Below are 18,674 nucleotides of genomic sequence, written 5' to 3'. Positions count from 1 at the left end.
TACCAAAACCATAACAGAAACGACGACAGAAAATATAGAAATATTGGTATAATAAGAAGCTTCGGGTGCAAAATATGGAAAGATAAGAAGCTGCAATTTATTTTATAATTATTTTACAATGAGTGAGAATCAAATGAAGAACATCTAAACCGAATTTTGACCAATAGGAGAGCGCAAAAAACAATTATCGCTTCTCAGAAGTCAAAAATTCACGTCAAAAGCAATAAAATCGTGTCGGCGCCGTCGCAGTGCGACGGTTAAATTTTTGACTTCTGAGAAGTGATAATTTTTTTGCGCCCCCCTATTGACCAAAATTCGGTTTGAATACACTTTGACCAATACTCTCATATAAATCAATTTTGAAATAAATAAATATTTTATATACATTTTATTATGCGCTTCGTGGCATAGGAAAAGCTGCTAAAAAATTAAATTGAAATCATATTTGAATTTAATATTTTTTAAGAAATCAGTTCTGGCACCTTTTTTTGTTAAAAAAAAGCCCTGGTAATTCTAATTGCTGCTATCATATATTGTAGTTAAATAAATTTTCATATAGGGCTCGCCGTTAACGATCATAATTTAGCTTTCAATTTTTTATCCTTTTAAGGACATTAGCGTCATAAATAACTTTGCGAACCTTGACTTACGTCACGTAATGTTAGCGTAGTGAGCGTGAGGGAAATTTCGACGGCGAAAGAAACAATGAAGAAAAAAATCACGGATCCCTGATTCCCTAAGGTGTGATGTATGGAATCAAATTAGGAAATCAACTCACCATCTCCGCGATTCTTCCCGTCTGGATTCCAATCTTCGTCTGAAAAATTAAAATAGGAAAAATTTAGATGGATGATAAGAGATAACAACGCCTATTTATATTGCCTATTTTCCTACAGCCTATTTTCAAAAGAGAAATAATTTTGATGATACACTTATTTATATTAATTTTGAGATGTGCAAGGACAATATATTTACTTTAGAACAGTGTGACTATATAGCTAATGAATTATTTCAAAGAAAATATAGATCTTTAATTTTATTTCCATTATAAAGACAATAGTATTTAATTGAATTACATGAAACTTTAGTTTCGCATTTAACATTTTATTTCAAAAATACTAAAAATAATATGAAATGAAACATGATTGTATTATGAAAAAAGCATGAATATGTTCAAATGATGAAAGTTACAGATCAATGTAAAAAATATTTTCGAAAAATAAATTTATATTGAAAGCATCAATCTTTTTTTTAATTAATCTCAATTTTCATTTAAAACGATACACATTAACCTAAGAAGCAACATCAACGTAATTATATTACATACATATGTATTAAGCTCAACAAAATACATATAAAAGTATAGTTTAAAATAATATAAAATCAACAAACAAAAAAATCTCCATTTCTTAGATATTTTCACAAAAAATGTCCATATTCCGTTAGATATAAATGTTGTCGTATTTTTTTATTTATAAAAAGAAAATCATATTAAGGATTCATCATACGCAACATTATTAAAGTGCCTCACATTTTCAATAACAACCCGTAATTATTTTCGAACCTTAATATATCATTGATTATTTAGATTTGTTTAATTGATTATTGCCCTTACTTTTTATAGAAATTCCGTCGAGGTAGAAGAGACACTGAACACTGAACGTTAAACTATTCAAAGATCAAGAATCGATCATCTTTCTTTAAATTTAAATATTTTTCACCCGTTAGCGTTTAATAAAGTCCGAGTAAACAACTTTCGTAGTTATGGAAATTATATTATAAACAAAAGAAACTATGTAACAAGATTATTTAAAAAGTAACACATAAAAACATCAGTTAAATACCAGAAACATTTCACGAACTAATAACGCAGAAATAAAGGATATTATTTATATAGTAAAACTACACTTTAAGCCTTTAAATTTTGAGTACACTTATAGTCCAGTCAAATAATGGTTTAACCTCAGAATGAAAGATAACCAGCTGAAATTTTGCACAGACCTTTGTTTTGGCGTTTTAAAGATAGGGTAAAAAGTCTCATTAGATATCGTGTCTGCTAATCAAGATATTAAATGTCAAAGGTCATAAAAATCGTTTTTTTGCAAATATCTCGCCTCCTTTGCGTTGCATGTCATTAGATGTTTTACAAAACTTATAGAAAATAAAATTTTCTACAAGTTTGTTATAATTTATTTCTTCGTATGGTTAATGGTTTTCGAGATATAGCGCGGGGAGTGGGAAGCGCGCATCCGTTTATAGGATAACGCTATGTGAACTACGGAGCCAGAGCTACCTGCACATTTTTCCACAGTTTCATAGGAAACATCGCAAATTGTTATCTGCTGAATGAACCCATCTAAAGCATTATAACTTTCAATCTCTATATCTTCAAAAATCATCATCGATAATGTAAAAATTAATAGCGTATGGCCTCTGATACTTCTTGCAAAAGCGTGACCAACCAACATTTTGTCGACAAAATTCGAAGCATAAATTGTACTGAGAGCTTCCTTGATTCAGCTTCCATTCATTATATACCCTATGCATCCAATAAAAGACATAAGCATATGAAAGCCTCCTAGTTTCACAACTACTCTGGACAAGTCTGAGTTAGCATCTGAAGCTGCTACGATTTCACGTGCTTTTATGTACAACGGCTGATCAAAAGTTATTAAGCATGTTCTTTGTTCATGTTTCTTGGCAGTGTTTGTAGTACACTGTAATGTGTTGTAAATTGTGTCCATATTACTCGCAGGATGATGAATAAAAGTAAGAAACAGAATCCGAGAAGTTACAAAGTTCTCATTGTTTTTGTAAGTTGTTCAATAAATCCATTCCACCCTGGCAACGGTGAGATATTTTTCCACTTTCCGTACCTCCACAACAAATCAACTACATTAAATATTTGTTCGGTTAGTTCTTCTACATCATTAAAATTTCGAACTTGAATCTTTTGCTCAATCCGGGTACGACATGATTTTCATACACTAGAAGGGGTATATGTGATAGTGCTGCTAACTCTTTTGCACTTGGTTTTGTTGTAAATTTCTTTATGCGGTCATCGGATATAACTTCAGATTTTGAAGTTATTATTTTTATCATTCCCATTATATGAACAGTATTATAGCCATCAAGAGTATAAATATTTTTCTGCATTATCCGCTGCATACTGTACTAAGGCACTTGACTCTGATGGTTGATTAAGAGGCTGTGGGGGATAAACAGCTGAAATTTAACATTTTACAGTATCACTATATGAAGCGAAAAAACCTAAACTTGACAAAACATCCAAAAGTCTTTATGGATGTTTGGCCTATCTGTATTTCTTCTATGAAGAAATACAGATAGGCCTATTAATAACTGCGAAGAAAAGGACCATTTTCGTATGGAAGTCATTATAGCATGACTTATAGCTGTGTATTTCGTTTTAAAATGCCCCGTCTTTCCTTTTATTTTCTTTATAATACATATATAATACTTTTTGCAGAAAATGTAATAAAGTTTTCGGAATTTCTTCATTAATATTTTACTCGGGGGCGGATAGGACTTGGTCTCAACAACAGAAGATCGAATATCTTCTCTAATAATCGCCGCAGCAGCTTCCACTACGCGCAAGTGTTCTTCTTCCGAAGTGCTTTTTTTATTTTCATACCAAGCTATGGATAAAATTTAAGCTTGAGCATCGCGAAAAGAAAAAATAGGGAATGATCCAATCTTCGTTGTAATTATAATGTCAGTTAAATATTTTTCTCTTAATTTGGAAATGATCTTCTTATTATCTGGTACATACTCCGTAAGGACATCATTCAACTCTTTCAATTTTTTCGCACAAATTTCTAGTCGAGCAATATTTCATTCATAATTCCTAATAATACAATAAAAAAAGTAATAAAATTATGGTTCAAACGACTTGCCGTGACCACTTTTTTCACGATTGCTTACTTTTTCAAAGCTTATACCAAGTTAAGCAGGTAGAAATACTCGCTGGATTCTATAAACGGATGTACGCTTCCCACTCTTCGCGCTATATCTCAAAAACGGTTAAGGATACAAAACAAATATTTTAACCAAACTTGTAGAAAATTTTATGCTTTACAAGTTTTGTAAAGCATCTAATGACGTGCGACGCATAAAATGCGAGATATTTGCAAAAAAACAAATTTTGTGACCTTTGATATCTTGATTAGCAGACACGATATTTTATGAGACTTTTCACCCTGTCCTTAGAACATCAATACGAAAATCTGTGCAAAATTTCAGCTTGTTATCTTTCATTCCGAGGTTTAGCCTTTATTTCGCCTTATTTGACTGGACTATTAAGGGTTCAGTAACTATGCTTAAAATAAACTTCCAGTTTGCTTAAGCAGCTATTAAAATTTTTTTCAAAAGCGGAAACTTTCTTGCCTGTATGCGACTATCCTTAAAAGCCAGTTTTTTCAATGTAAAAATATTTGTGAAAAATGCCTAAAGAGAAATAATAAATTAATCAGGAAGACTAAACATGTCTGCCATATGTATATACAAGTTTAGCCATCCATGTTTAGTAAAATATGTTTAGAAATATAGTATATTTGAATCATCATTACCATATTGTATAAAAAATATAAATCAGCTTATTTCTTATGAATCTACAGGGGGGAAAACACATATTTTACAAAAATTGCTCACTTTAAAAATTGGCGATTTATATTATTAAATATTGATTTAAAATAATCTGTAAATCAGTTGACAATATTTTTAGAGCTCTCACAATAATTTACGATAGACTATAAATTATATAAATTGATTGACAACATTACTAATATAGCATCAAAATATATAGTGTCACTTATACAATAATCAATAAAATATCTATCCTGTAGTAAATTGGCTAATTTAATAATTGTTAATTTAATAGATATGGCAAAATACTATTTGGTTTATCTTAACTGCAATAATAATAAGATTTTATTTTTAAATTGAAAATTAGTTAAATATTTTTAAAACGATTTTTTGTAATCAATTGTTATCTTAAAACTGAATTGTTAATAGCATATGTATCAGAAAAATATGGCAATATTTCACATTAAATTTAATAGAAGCATGTATGTATTTAAAGCACATTATTATTAATATCAAATATTATTTAAATACATAAATTATAAATTTGTAAAAAATTTAATTTGATACAAATAATAAAATTTCTATTTTATTATTCGTATCAAAGATAATTCTTTTGTGGTTCGCCAAAGCATAAATAATTTTTCGAATTGACCGCAAACGTGCCGGACAAAATTTCCATTGCTCCGTCCCTGGATTCCTAAAGTTACGGTTTAGGGAAAATTCCCACAACACACACACAAAAATGGATTATGCGGTTTTGTGTGCTTGTGCTTATTATAGATATACAACGAAACTATGATTATACACGTGCCAAATATTCTAGGAACACAACGGCACGACTTAAAAAATAACGATTTTCATAACAAATGCTTTTGTGTCAATTATAAGATTAGAATTCACAATTGCCGTAAAAATTTACTATAAATCTAATTTTCGCATGAATATAAAATAAATTAATAATATATTAATACTTAAGGTAAACCAGAAAAAAATATTATTATGATTATTGATTAGCATAATAAAATATTTTCGAGATCTAAAGGTCAAAAATAATTTAATTTAAAGTGACTTATATGTCTATATAAATATTTTTTTTATTGTGAGTAGGACATAAATCAAATAATATGTATTTACCATCAAAATTTATAATAACGGTTTTAAATAAACACACAAATTTAAAATTTTTCAGATTTTTTATCACTAAATAATAACAATTAAGCGACCGCCTCTAAACATATTTCAGCAGCTAATCTTTTTTATGATTATATATAATATACATACAATATAAATCTAATAAGGGAACGATTATAATAAAAAACGTTTGTAATTATTTAATTTTTAAGGGTGTATACGACAACTTTAGTTACATTATAGGTATTTTGCTTAGCCCCAAGTTGAATAAACACACCAGTTAAGCGGTATCCGGAAAGTTCACGGACTGCAATTCACCGACGGAAAGTTCACCGAGCGGAAAGTGCAGCAACTGGTAAATTCGGTGAATGGAAAATTCATCGACCCCGCAATTCGTCGAACGTAAAGTTTTACAATTGTCCGCCAATAATTTATTTATTAAAAATAATTATTTACAGTTTAATTTTTATTTACTTTTAATATGATATATTGCAAATTAATGCAATATATTTCATTTTTATAAAAAACATATTTTTTTATGCACATTCCCATAAATCACAAATAAAAATAGTATATTTACATTTATATAATAAATAATTACGATACAAATTTAAATCATACATGAACATGTATGACTTACATATTATATAATAAATAATAACAATAAAAAATATTATTATATATTAATATACATATGTCATAAGCTATTTAATATATATGTTTTTTTATATATTAATATTTTTTTTTCTAAATTATCCACCATTTCGTGGATTGTATTTATAATATGAACTGCTGTATTTTAAAATATTCCTCGTTATTACTAAATTTTAATTCAAGTAAATCATAATGAGATACAAAATAAAATTTTGTCTTGTTATAATAAGCTTTTATGAGCTCTAGGATATTACTTACTCAAGTGAGCTCATTATTTTTATTATTAGAACTGTAATCTATATGTATGTATATATAAAAAAATCATCATTATATACCATTAAAGCTCTTCCTGATAAATGGCTTAAATGAAATTTTGCTATTTAAAATGGCTAACAAATTATAGTATTAAAAGCTTTCTTCGCATTGAAAAAAGACCATAATATAAAATGTTACTGAAAAGTTAATAATGGAAAACACAAAGATAATATCGAGACATTGTATTTTGCTACGAGCGAAGAAATTCTCATTACAACAAAGCGGAAGTCATTAGATATGTATAGTAGTATTGTAGTTTAGATTTGTGTGACAGAGGTTTTGCTTTAATAAAGAAAATGAGAATTTATTTATATATTTTAAAATATATGTTTTAGGTAAAGCGAAACAGCAGGTTAAATATAACAAAAGTAATATGACTTTAGTTGTTTAATTACGAGCTTTCAATAATTTTAGAGAAAGCATCGTCATTATACACTTCAAATTTTGCCTCATCAGTGAGCAGGTATTATACTCCATAGCTAAGGGAAAAGTTACAGGATTTAATAAAGTCTTTCGCAATTTATACCAATGGAATATAATAGTTATTATGTGAAACTTTTTCCGTGAAGATGTTTGTATTAAATGGATATAAACTTTTAATAATAAGTGCATTTTATAGACAAGATTTTATTTATTAATAATAGTAAATGTTAAGTTGCTCTTATTAAATTAATATTATATAAAACATTTTCTTAGAAGATGAATATGGAAAAGCGCAATTATCTTACAATATATTTTCATACACTTTCCGCAGATTTCATCCATTTATAATAAATAGGCTTTTGAACCAAAGTTAAAACAATACTTCATCCGTTTATATGATTTTAAAAATATACATGCATAATTAATTAAGTAGTATTAATATATTAAATATATATAGTTATTGGTGTGACAGTAAAGACCAAGGTCAACGAATATAAATTCGTGGTCGAAATCAACATTAACTTTTATTGACCTGGGATTTGTTAGTGGAAAAGCTGATTCAAGTGGATTTGTAAAAGTCAAAATCTGGTATATTTACACCATTAATTATATACAGTATCGACTCGACCACAAACATTTACATACATTTTTACATACGTGTTTTCGGTAGTAAAAAAACATATTATGATAAAAATGTAATTTATTTTCTAGAATGTAAAAAATTGCACAAACAACAGTAGGGCTCACTAATGACAACAATAAAATAACAGCTATAATATTATTCTAAAAATAAAATTTTAAGTTATTAAGAAAATGTAATGTAATATATAAATAGAACTTGTATGATTTTTTTTTTATAATTGCGAAGAACGTCAATTTTGTATTGTTTAATTTTGCTCATATTTGCTACAAAAATATATTAGATTAGATAGCTATTTATATTTTAGTTTATTGTTTATTGTATCTGGTCTTATTTGCGCAAACATGTTTACTTCATATTGCACAAGATTTTGTAATGGTTTTAAAATTAATTTCGAAACATGAAATCAGGTTTTAGTGTGATTATAGTATATGTTAAAAAGTATTTAAAATATAAACCATATCATATATTAAATTATTTACATAGTAAATGCAATTTTTACACTCACTGCAGAATTGTATAGAATTTCTTAAAATAAACAGCATAGTTATATAATATTATTAATATGAGACTGGCAATAGCAGAGTAAATAAATTCTCTCTTATATTTATTATTCGGTTCTTGAAATAAACGTATATAAATAGAATAAGCAATGTCGTTTTAACTATATCTTTCTTAAACATTCTTAGAAATATAATTTAAGTACACAATACACGGCTTGATTTTGAACGAACGGCAAAGATTACACTAATTAATATTGTGTAGTGCAGTTTCAATTACTTAATGTAATTAGAAGATCGTTTTAAATTAAGTTTTGTCTATGAATTTTCCGCTTTAACTCAATTTGTTGTAGCGAGAGCAATTAAATATAAAACCCATAGAGCATGAAACCATAATAAAATCGTAACTCGGTTTATTGACGAGTTGGGTGCTTCAAATATCCTCTTAATAATTGGTTTTGATACAAAAAGACATGTGACATGTGTAACATTTTTATAATTAACGTATATTTAAAATATGAAAATTCGATTCTGTTGCAGTCTGTTAATTTATTCCAAACTATTGCAGCACATAAATATAAATTTATTTTTTCGATCTTATTTATTAAATATTTTATTTTTATTACAAATCTGATTTTTATTTAAATAAAACAAGAATAATGGTGCACATAGATGTGCATCATCTCACATATTTTTTTCTAGCTCCTCATAGCTGAAAACATACTTGTGTTTAAAAAGCTCGTTCAGAAGCTGTGCTCAAGCTCTAACGTCTTGACTGCAACGGAGAAGACTAAGGGAGGTAATACAGTACTTAATGTGACTCAATTTGTTGTTCCAAAAATACTTTTTTAAATGATGCAAATGATAAAAAACATTTTCTAAAAATTTTAGCCAATAATCAATCCAATTAAAGTGCCATTTACTATAGGAGTGATTATATCTAACTGTATAATAATACATTAAATTGTGTTTTAAATAAATTATTGTACGCTGTAGTCCTTAATTCAATCGTAAATAATATTTAACACTACAACCTTACCTCCATCTCTTCCTTTTCTCTTTTTCTTTGAACCTCCTTGTGGTGCTCCGCTTCCAGACTTGCTACTAGCCTTGTCGGCCTTGTCTTTGCTCTTCCACCTAATCAGCATCTCGGCGATTAATTTATATATTTAATTTATTATTTATGCGCAAATTCAATGCGACTATTTTTAACTATATTTTACTATATAACTGCGCATTTCTATATTATTGTATTATTATTTTATATTATTATATATCGTGTAAATGTATAAAATATAACCGTCAATTCATTTATGTGCGTTAGAAAAACATATTCTAATAAATTCCAAATATATTATTATTATTAAATATATTATTTTAAATCACGATTCGTGTAAAACAGGAATCGATTTGAGCACTTTATTCACTATTTTATTTATTTATATCACTGCACTAATTTCGTTTATTTCTTTATTATATATTTTTATTATTGTGTAAATTCTATATTCGATTGATTCCTAATCGCTAGGCCTATTTATTAATCCTAGTAACAAGGAGCATAATTCATATTAAATAAAATATAAACTAAGATTGTTTGCCACTGGATTATTACCAAATAAAAATAAATATTCATTAAAACAAATTTATATTAAATATACTCAAGGGAGAGTCTTTGAGTCTTACTTTATATTTGATACAAATTCATTTAAGCAAATCAATTCGTAATTGATTGCACTTATTTTTCCTTTAGTAACAAACAAATATAAAAATAACAAAACACAAGATCGAATCAAAGACAATGCAGTACAAGAGTCTGCGGCAGCTTATATAAGGTCAAAACTACGCCCAAGATAATAAATATAGGTGGTCGAAACATCAACGAACAAGATGCGAGTAAGAAAAGGCGCGATACGAAAGCTCTTACATAGCAAAAAGCTTAGTAACGTGTTGAATAAATTAATTAAATATATATATATATATATATTGTTATTAGTTGCGACATTATAAAAACAGTAGCTATCTAACGCAGAGAAGGCAGTTCCGACACTTAAATCTGGATTGGAAGCTAAATTATATATTTTATAGTATTAAAATATGGCAAAAGTGTATAGTATAATCTTTTAACCCTTTGGACGCGATAGTCGACTACAGTCGCTCAATTGATTTTTTTATCTCTATATGCAAAAATCAGTAAAAAAAATGTTTTTAAGAAAAAAATTTTTTTTGTGAATAAACATAAAATATCATTTTAAATAAATAAAAATTAAGAAATCAGAACATTTAAACACAGAACCAAAGTAAAATTTAAATTTAAAAAAAAAAAAAAATTATATTTATTTTTGATTAACGCGTCCAAAGGGTTAACTCAATTGAGTGTTGCATTGAGTGAAAAAAAAAATGTAACAACACACTGCTAAATTGCCTCGGGATAGAATATTCAACCTTGGATGGGAAATTTTATTACAGCGTTCATATTCTATGACTGGAACATTTTCAACTACTACTTGTTTTTTTTAGGTGAAATATTCAATTGAAGTGAAATTATCACAGTTTCAATTCTAAGCTAAAAAATTATTACAAAAAGAGCAGCACTAATTCATTAAAACGATTAAAAGTATATTACATAGAAAAATACTGAAAAATTGTTTCTGAGTTTTATGAATTAAAACTTCATTACTTCTGGGTACCTAAGAAGATGTTTTTTTAATGTTAGTGAAATTTGCTTCTCGTGTATAATTTAGTTATTAGTAAATACATTAAATGCAATTTTGTCAAAAATTGGTCAAACAGTGTAATCAATTTAAAAGCTGTAATACTAATCTTACTGTAAGTTAACCAAAGTCGCTCTTTTACGCAATATAATAAAATTATAAAAAAACAAATCACATTTAAAATATATTGAAAAATATCTCTTATTTACAAACAAAAAATATGTGATGAAAATCTATTCTATTTTGTCACACCCTTGAATATACATAGAAACTTCACGAACCAAGTTGAAGGTCGTAAGTTGAACTAGTGTGAAATTCCTTAATCGACAAAGCACTTCAGGAATTAAACGAAATTTCGCTTCCAAAGTTTCTTCATGAGAGAAATCCTTCGAGACGTTGACAGTGTTATTAACTAACATATTACACATATAATATATACACATATAAAATATGTACATCTTTGTCGCAGTTTCAACAACATATACACATCTAACACTATACTATGCGAACATAAAGCACATAATTTATGCAATCAATTTTAAATTTCGTACATTCAGCGAAAAATTTATTATACACTCGCGGTTATTCTACAATAGCGTGCTCACTCGGTTCGTAATATATTGTAATATGTATAGTATAGCTATATTTGTATTATGTTTATATATTTTTAGATATACGGTAACATTTATAGCAGAAGTTAATCGATTATATCGGGAACTCTCTAACTTTGCTTTGCCGGTTAAAGTTTAACCGTTCGATGTATTTGCAGAATTTTTATTAGGGAATATGCAAGCAATTTAATTCTTATTTAGATTTATTTCGTTAGTTGTATATATAATGCAGTTTTATTCTTATTGATTTCCAATACTTGATCGTAAGTTATACAGGCACTAAGTGCAACATCATTTTTTTTAAAAGCATATTAAATAGTCGAACTTTTATTATGGGAGTTATGCGCAAGAGATGCTTAAGACTACTTAAAAATTTTCCCTTACATTAAAAAATAATAAAAATGCTATTTTAGTAGCATAAAAAAAATGCGTCGGAGCTAGCATCTATACGTTAATACGTTACGTTACTATAAAATAAATTGTTAAGTAATGCTTAATTACTTTTACATACATTATGTTAGCTTTTGTGTGAAAAATATGTTAATTGTATATACTTCTTGTTTTTAATAAAATTGTAATAATACATGTATATTATTTACTTAATTAGATTATCTGAAAATACTGTCCTTTTTTCAACAAGATCTTAATACATATAAATAAATATTTTTTATGTAGCGACAACAAAATTATTTCATTTTATTTTAATAAAATTGTAATGAGATGTTAATATATTTTTAAGCTACGTCTGAAATTTATCAAATCTACCATAACAGAAACAGTACATATGTACAATAATAAATACAAAATAGATGATATTATAAAATATTTTATTACTTCAAATAGTACGTCATAATTGATCATAAAAATGTTTGACAACAAAATGGTTGTCAATAACATTAAAAAATAAAATCAATATTTAAATTTTCTATCATAACTTTACTTTGAGTAGTTTAACGTATTGATATATTGTACACAAAATATATTTTATAAACTTCTCAAAATATGTAGAAACTATTAAATCTAATCCCGCTATCCCGATTCCGGGTATCCCGGACTTTTCTAGCACCGTAACCCTGATGATGAAACTAGTCTGAATAACGGGATTACGATTCAGGTAGATATTTATTTTAAAATATTCACAAACATAGTTATTAAGTTTTTACATAAAGGCAATCATGATGACATGCATAACGCTCCACTGTTAAATTTTGTCATATCATATCCATGGTTTCTACCATGATAAATCGTTAGAAAATAATTCAGAACCAGATATAATCAAATTCAAGTCAGATGTAGAAACCATAGATGACGACAGAGAAAAAGTCAAACTAAAAGTTTAACATCCTTTGCAAGAAAAACTTGAAACAGCGATTTATGATGCGTTAAAATCTAAAATCACGTGTAAAATACACACAACTAAAGATTTTTAAAATATAGAAGAAGCTACATTTTTTTTAAATTGATTGTAAGCGTAGAGTAAACCTCAAAAAATTTTATGATGATCTAAACTCCATAACACCTGCCAGTTTGGAATCTGAGTGCGTTTTTTCAGGATGCAGTAAAATCACGACTTAATCATCGCTTACTAAGAATTTTTTTAAGTCAGAAAATAATAAATAAATTCATTATACTTTATGAAATATATTTTTTACTATTTTCGTATGTCTATGTTTCTTTTAAATACAAATGAAAATGTGTATTTAAACAATCGTTTCTTATTTCGTCTTAAGCGTTTAATTTACCCGGTGCTGGCACCGGGATCCTGGGATTGAAAATTTCCAGCAACGAAGTCCCGGTTCTTCCCAGATTGCAGTAGTGTAGTATTACATTCCCATATTGGAATCACTAGTAGAACCCTAATCAGTATATAATACAATACCTCAAGTTTTCAGAAACGATTTAAAATACTGTAACTCTCATATAAAAACACTATGTAGTGCCTCTATCACTGTTTCTATTATGTTTTTATTTTTAAACCCATTTTAAAAAAAAAAACACCACGACAACGCTCGTCGCTTTTGGCGCCATTGAACGCCGCGCAATAGTTAAGCCCACTGCACACCTAGAGCACGCCGCCGCACTTTGTATATTTACATCATTTGTGGGAGGGGTCCCATGCGCTTCCGAAAGGAAACGTAAAGTCACAAGGTCTCGCTACCTTCCGACCGAGCCCCGACATCGATAGACTCTACGGGTGCCAAGGGTAAGTCACAGAAGGGCGTAGCTCGGATCGACGCGCGGAAGAACTGTAGGAGAATGTGACCGGTTTGAACCGAAAATTCGGCACTATTAAGGAAAGGTTCTGTTGGGCCGAACCGCAAAACCAGTCGGAAGCATTCGGCTAAATTCGGGCAAAACCCCCGCGAAAGCCTCCCTCGCGAAAGTGTATAGGGAGATAAAGAATTCGGGCGCAATCTTGCGCGCTGTAGCGCGGAGGAGCACGCGAGCGGCGCACCCCCGAAAGCCTGCTTGTTTTGCCCAAGGTCTCGTTATCAGTATCAGACATACATCGTTACTAGATATATTACAAGCACTGTAACCAATAGATCAATTGATCATTGATCGATGACATGGATTTAGATCTACGCGATATTACAACATTAAAATCTCAAATAATTTTTCTGATGACTAAAATGATTGGAGAGTGATCGATAGTTTATTGTTTATAATACTGGTACTCAAAAGAGTACTTAATAATCTATTTCTGAAAGGATCAGACTATGTACTCTTTATAAATGACAAAAACACAGCGCTTATAACGATTCGAAAATATTAAAATTCGTTAGAGCGATTACATCTCGATTGCTCTCTACAAGATTATTTGGATTTTTTATGGAAACGATCTTCTTTAAATCCATCACCATTCAGCAATTATAAAAGTAATTTATTTATTTTAAATTTATCGCGATCAAAAGAGTAACTTGGACGTCCGTAAGGAACGTTAGAAAAGGACACGATCGTGATCCGCGAAATCGAATTTTTCGAAAATAGTTTAATTGTCAATAGCGAATCGAAGACGCTGGCATACAAGAACGGATAATATTCTCCTATAAATATATCTTAACCCTTTAAAGGCCGGTGACTAATAAGTGGATCACCTCTGATAAATGATGCTAGTATAATAATATTTACGACATAACAAAGAATAATTTGTAAGTAATTACTTAATATGTTTTTTAAAAAATTATCAACAAGTGACTTATGTTAGAAAGTAGTTTTTCTAACTTTTCAGATTAAGATTAAATTATAGATTCCTGCTAAAGAATGCTGCTAAATAAAAGGACGCGAATAACTGACGGATCGTCAAAGTGAAACGCGTTCCTTATTTATTTAAATATTTTGCAGATGTCATTTACGTGTAAAGATAATATACACTTGCCTTCAAAAATGATTTTGAGATATTTAGTAAAAGTTTCTCTAGCCAAAACGATCGCACCAAGATCGTAAGAATAATCTGAGAATGTCACAGTATAGTACTTTCCAAAACTAAATGGCAAATAATTGACGGAAGCCAAAAGAACACCAAAAAACGTTGAATTAACATAAGCAATCATTCAATAATCATTGAAGTTTGATGATCCTTACAAAATAATGTTGGCTCAAGAATTACGTGAAAGAATTCAACCACAGAAATGATTGGTTTTAATATAAAGTGACTATTTCCTTTTGCGATGCAACGTTTGCGAACATCGTCCTAATCTTTTGAGTATTTGAAAGAGAGAATCATACGCTATTCCGTCTGAGATGCCCCGAAGAATGATGGAGAAATTTCAGGAACGTCTTCAGACTATTAAAACCCAATAAAACTTTATACTTATTCAGAATGCGAGAAATCCTTATGTTAAATACGTATTAAATACATACACACGAATCGTATGTAATTTTAAAACTGTTGCAAAAATAATAATATATTTATAATATGAATAACTTAAAATTTTATAAAAATAAAATTGATTAAAATTTCGTACATTATTATAAATAAGGAACACAATTACGATTTTCCAGATTTTTACAACTCGTCAATCCATCCAAAATTAAACTAAATTGTATCCTAACGCTTCTAATAAAATGCACTAGTATACAGCTTATAAATACACTGTATATCATGGGATTATTTTCTGAATCCTCTTACAAACTTTACACAACTTCGTATTAAATCTATCTTTATACTTTCTCTAACGTAACTTTCAAGTCCTGGAGAGAAGCATTTCTGGCTAAAACACCTCTGGCTAAAACAAACCATAAGAGAATTAGCTGGGGAAAGCGATCTGGATAATGTAACTATGTGATACTCTTAAACGCTTTTATATCCTCAGCATATAATATATATTATAAGTTCTCAAATTGCATCCAAATTGAACCCACCCTTGCGGTTCTCAATAACGATCGAAAAGAAGCTGACAAAACCGAACGAAAGGTGGGTCTTAATATATATGGACATTGAGAAGCATAAGATATAAGTGACTATAGAATGACTGTTGGCAGACTTTAATGGACCGTGATACTGGTCCATTAAAGCCTGCCAACGGCGTTTGTTAATGTATCTGAAAAACATCACATCGAACGACTTAACAAGAGCTTGATCTAAATGTTTTAAAGTAAATCATGAAACGACAAGTTTTCAGTGACAAATCAAAAATATATTGCAGAGCTGGAATGGTTTAATAAAAGTTATGCGATATTAACTTTTTAAAAACCAAATTTCATGTCGAAATGGTAGACTTCATTAATCTCAAATGATTGTTTTAATTAGCACTTTTTATAGACTATCAACAACATAAATTCTACTTAAAAAACTAAATATTGATGAAAATCAGACCACGACAAAATTCGAAAAACAATTTAGATTATTATCAAAGGCGTTGCGGCATTATTAAGTCCATTTTACAGCTACGTGTGTTTTATTGTAATGTATTGCTATTCTACAAATGAAAGATAAATTACCTATTGTAAGTATTTGGACTTAATTGAAAAGCTTTAAATTAAAAAAAAACGTAATATATGATTACATCAACAGTGTTTTTCCATAAAAAAAACTATAATTTTATATGCAAAAAATAAATATTTTCGCTCAAGAATAAGTGCTAAAATACATTTTAATTGAATATGCTTTTAATTAATGTCAGAAGACTTTTCCATGCACAACATTTCCGTAATAGAAAATTCAGGTTAAGAGGAAATTGCGCCATCGTACTATGTATTGAATGTACACTATAATGATAGACACAATGCTTTAATTTCATAAGCAATACTGAAACTTACAGGTACTACAAAAATCAAACAGTTGTTTAACTAGCATTATTTCTAGATAATAATTATTGTACACATACGATAAAGAATGCATGCATATAAATATATATAACTATATATATACAAATATATTATATATATATATAATTTAAATTTTCTATATAACATATAAAAAAACCTGTCGTTTTTTAAACAATTTATATAATATATATTATGTATTTAATAATAATTAATACATAATATGTAGATATTATAAAAACATAGCTTTATTTAGTTATAGCAATATACCTATTATAATAGTTAATACAATAAGTTGTTAAACATTAACTAAACTTTGGCGAGAAGTTTATTTGTGTGTTTTCAAAAATAATGCTTATGAATCTCTAATTATTGCGAAACTCTAAAACTCTTGTAAGCAGTTCAAGATTTTATTAAATCTTGCTTATAATTATGTTTTATTTGCAGTACAAATAATTCCATATATTTTTTAATATCAAATAATAAATATTATCTGTATTCATGTTAATGTTTTAATTGCTTAAATACAATGTAAGCTCCTGGTTCTAAATTTTACTAATCTTTATAAATAGTTATTATATATTTTTTTTAATAAATGAAAGATTAAGAGCTAGTGAAAATTTAGATCAATTAAATAGATTAACAGCATAACTGTAAAATTATAAAAACCGCTTAAAAAAATATGTTTCTTAGTTAAAATCGGATAACACTGTGAGAAACATCTTAATGGCTTAAATCACAAGGTACGCGCCATACATCATAAAAAAATAAAATATCCAACGCCTTGAGAAGAGATGCGTGCATTCAGATTTATCCCCAAAACCGGCGTTCGTAGTTTATTTATTGGCCATCGGTAATTAGATTAAAAAAATCATCTTTCTAACAAAAAAGATGCAAATAGCAGAATCTACCATAGAGAGGATAATGAATATAAATACCGGGACATGGGCAACCAATGATAACTTCGTTTCATCACTTTCCCACAGACAAGTCGTATTAGCTTTACATCCACTGGTCCAGCTTAAGGTCCGGAATCCAGAGCAAACACAATTGTCGCTTAATATATAACAAAATGAACTATTCTTACTAATAATAAACTCCCTGAACCAAAGGTCATGACGATAAAAATATATAATCTAAATTTATAAGACTAAGAAAAAATATATATATAATGGCTGTTACAATTGATGTAAAATTCTATAAATAAGTTATTATGTATTACATATATACATAAAAAAATTACAAAAGATGCGATTTAATAAGCTAGACGTCGTATTAATATATATTATATATATATAGCACACCTTGTTAGCTTTTCTTAACATTGCGTTTGACAGCAGTTTAGTGGAAGTACCGCACTGCAATTGACAACATCGATATTACTATTATTATACAATGTCGTATACATATTGACACACCGCATAGGTATGAAAATTTAAATTGATTCAATATGCCCTTACAGAATTAAATTTATTTATCGACTGTTAACTTAATTCATAATTTAACATTGAGGAAAATTTTACTTCTTAATTATTAAAGCACGCTATTGAGTCGTATTTAAAAAGGCTTTCAATTAAAATGAAGGTATATTTCAGGATTCTAAAAAAAGGTTGGTTCAACGTGATTATTTAACTTTACAAAGGCTCTTTAAAACTAATTGGTGCATAAATAATAGCATTGACTTAATATTCACAAAGTTATTAGTTTAAAGTACAAAAAAATAACTATAAATATACAGAAAAAGCGTTACATTAATTAAAATCTGGTTATTAAATCCTTAAAAATTTTCAATTTTGTAACAATGCTCTTTGTTATTTTA

The 18,674-nt window shown here is 28.3% G+C and overlaps 1 protein-coding gene across 21 annotated transcripts in view; it reads right to left on the bottom strand.

The window, feature by feature from the left end:
* LOC148234084 (coiled-coil domain-containing protein AGAP005037) overlaps positions 1-18,674 on the bottom strand; it is a 278,647-nt gene that overhangs the window by 184,373 nt on the left and 75,600 nt on the right. For 19 of the 21 annotated variants that reach the window (XR_015809854.1, XR_015809853.1, XM_088187296.1 and 16 more), the window contains one exon: positions 779-817. The exons of 1 other annotated variant lie outside the window; for it this stretch is intronic. Coding sequence is in view for 18 of the 20 variants with exons in the window: in XM_088187296.1 (XP_088043422.1) it covers positions 779-817 (39 nt within the window). In the remaining 2 variants the exon portion in view is untranslated. Of the gene's footprint in view, positions 1-778; positions 818-9,304; positions 9,451-18,674 lie in introns of those variants that run through there. One more of the 21 variants, XM_088187316.1, reaches the window with a different exon arrangement.

Source organism: Plectrocnemia conspersa, unplaced genomic scaffold, assembly GCF_051122295.1.
Source record: "Plectrocnemia conspersa isolate PC_06_02 unplaced genomic scaffold, ASM5112229v1 ptg000006l, whole genome shotgun sequence".
Lineage (NCBI taxonomy): Eukaryota > Metazoa > Arthropoda > Insecta > Trichoptera > Polycentropodidae > Plectrocnemia > Plectrocnemia conspersa.
This window is presented reverse-complemented; position numbering and strand designations above follow the sequence as displayed.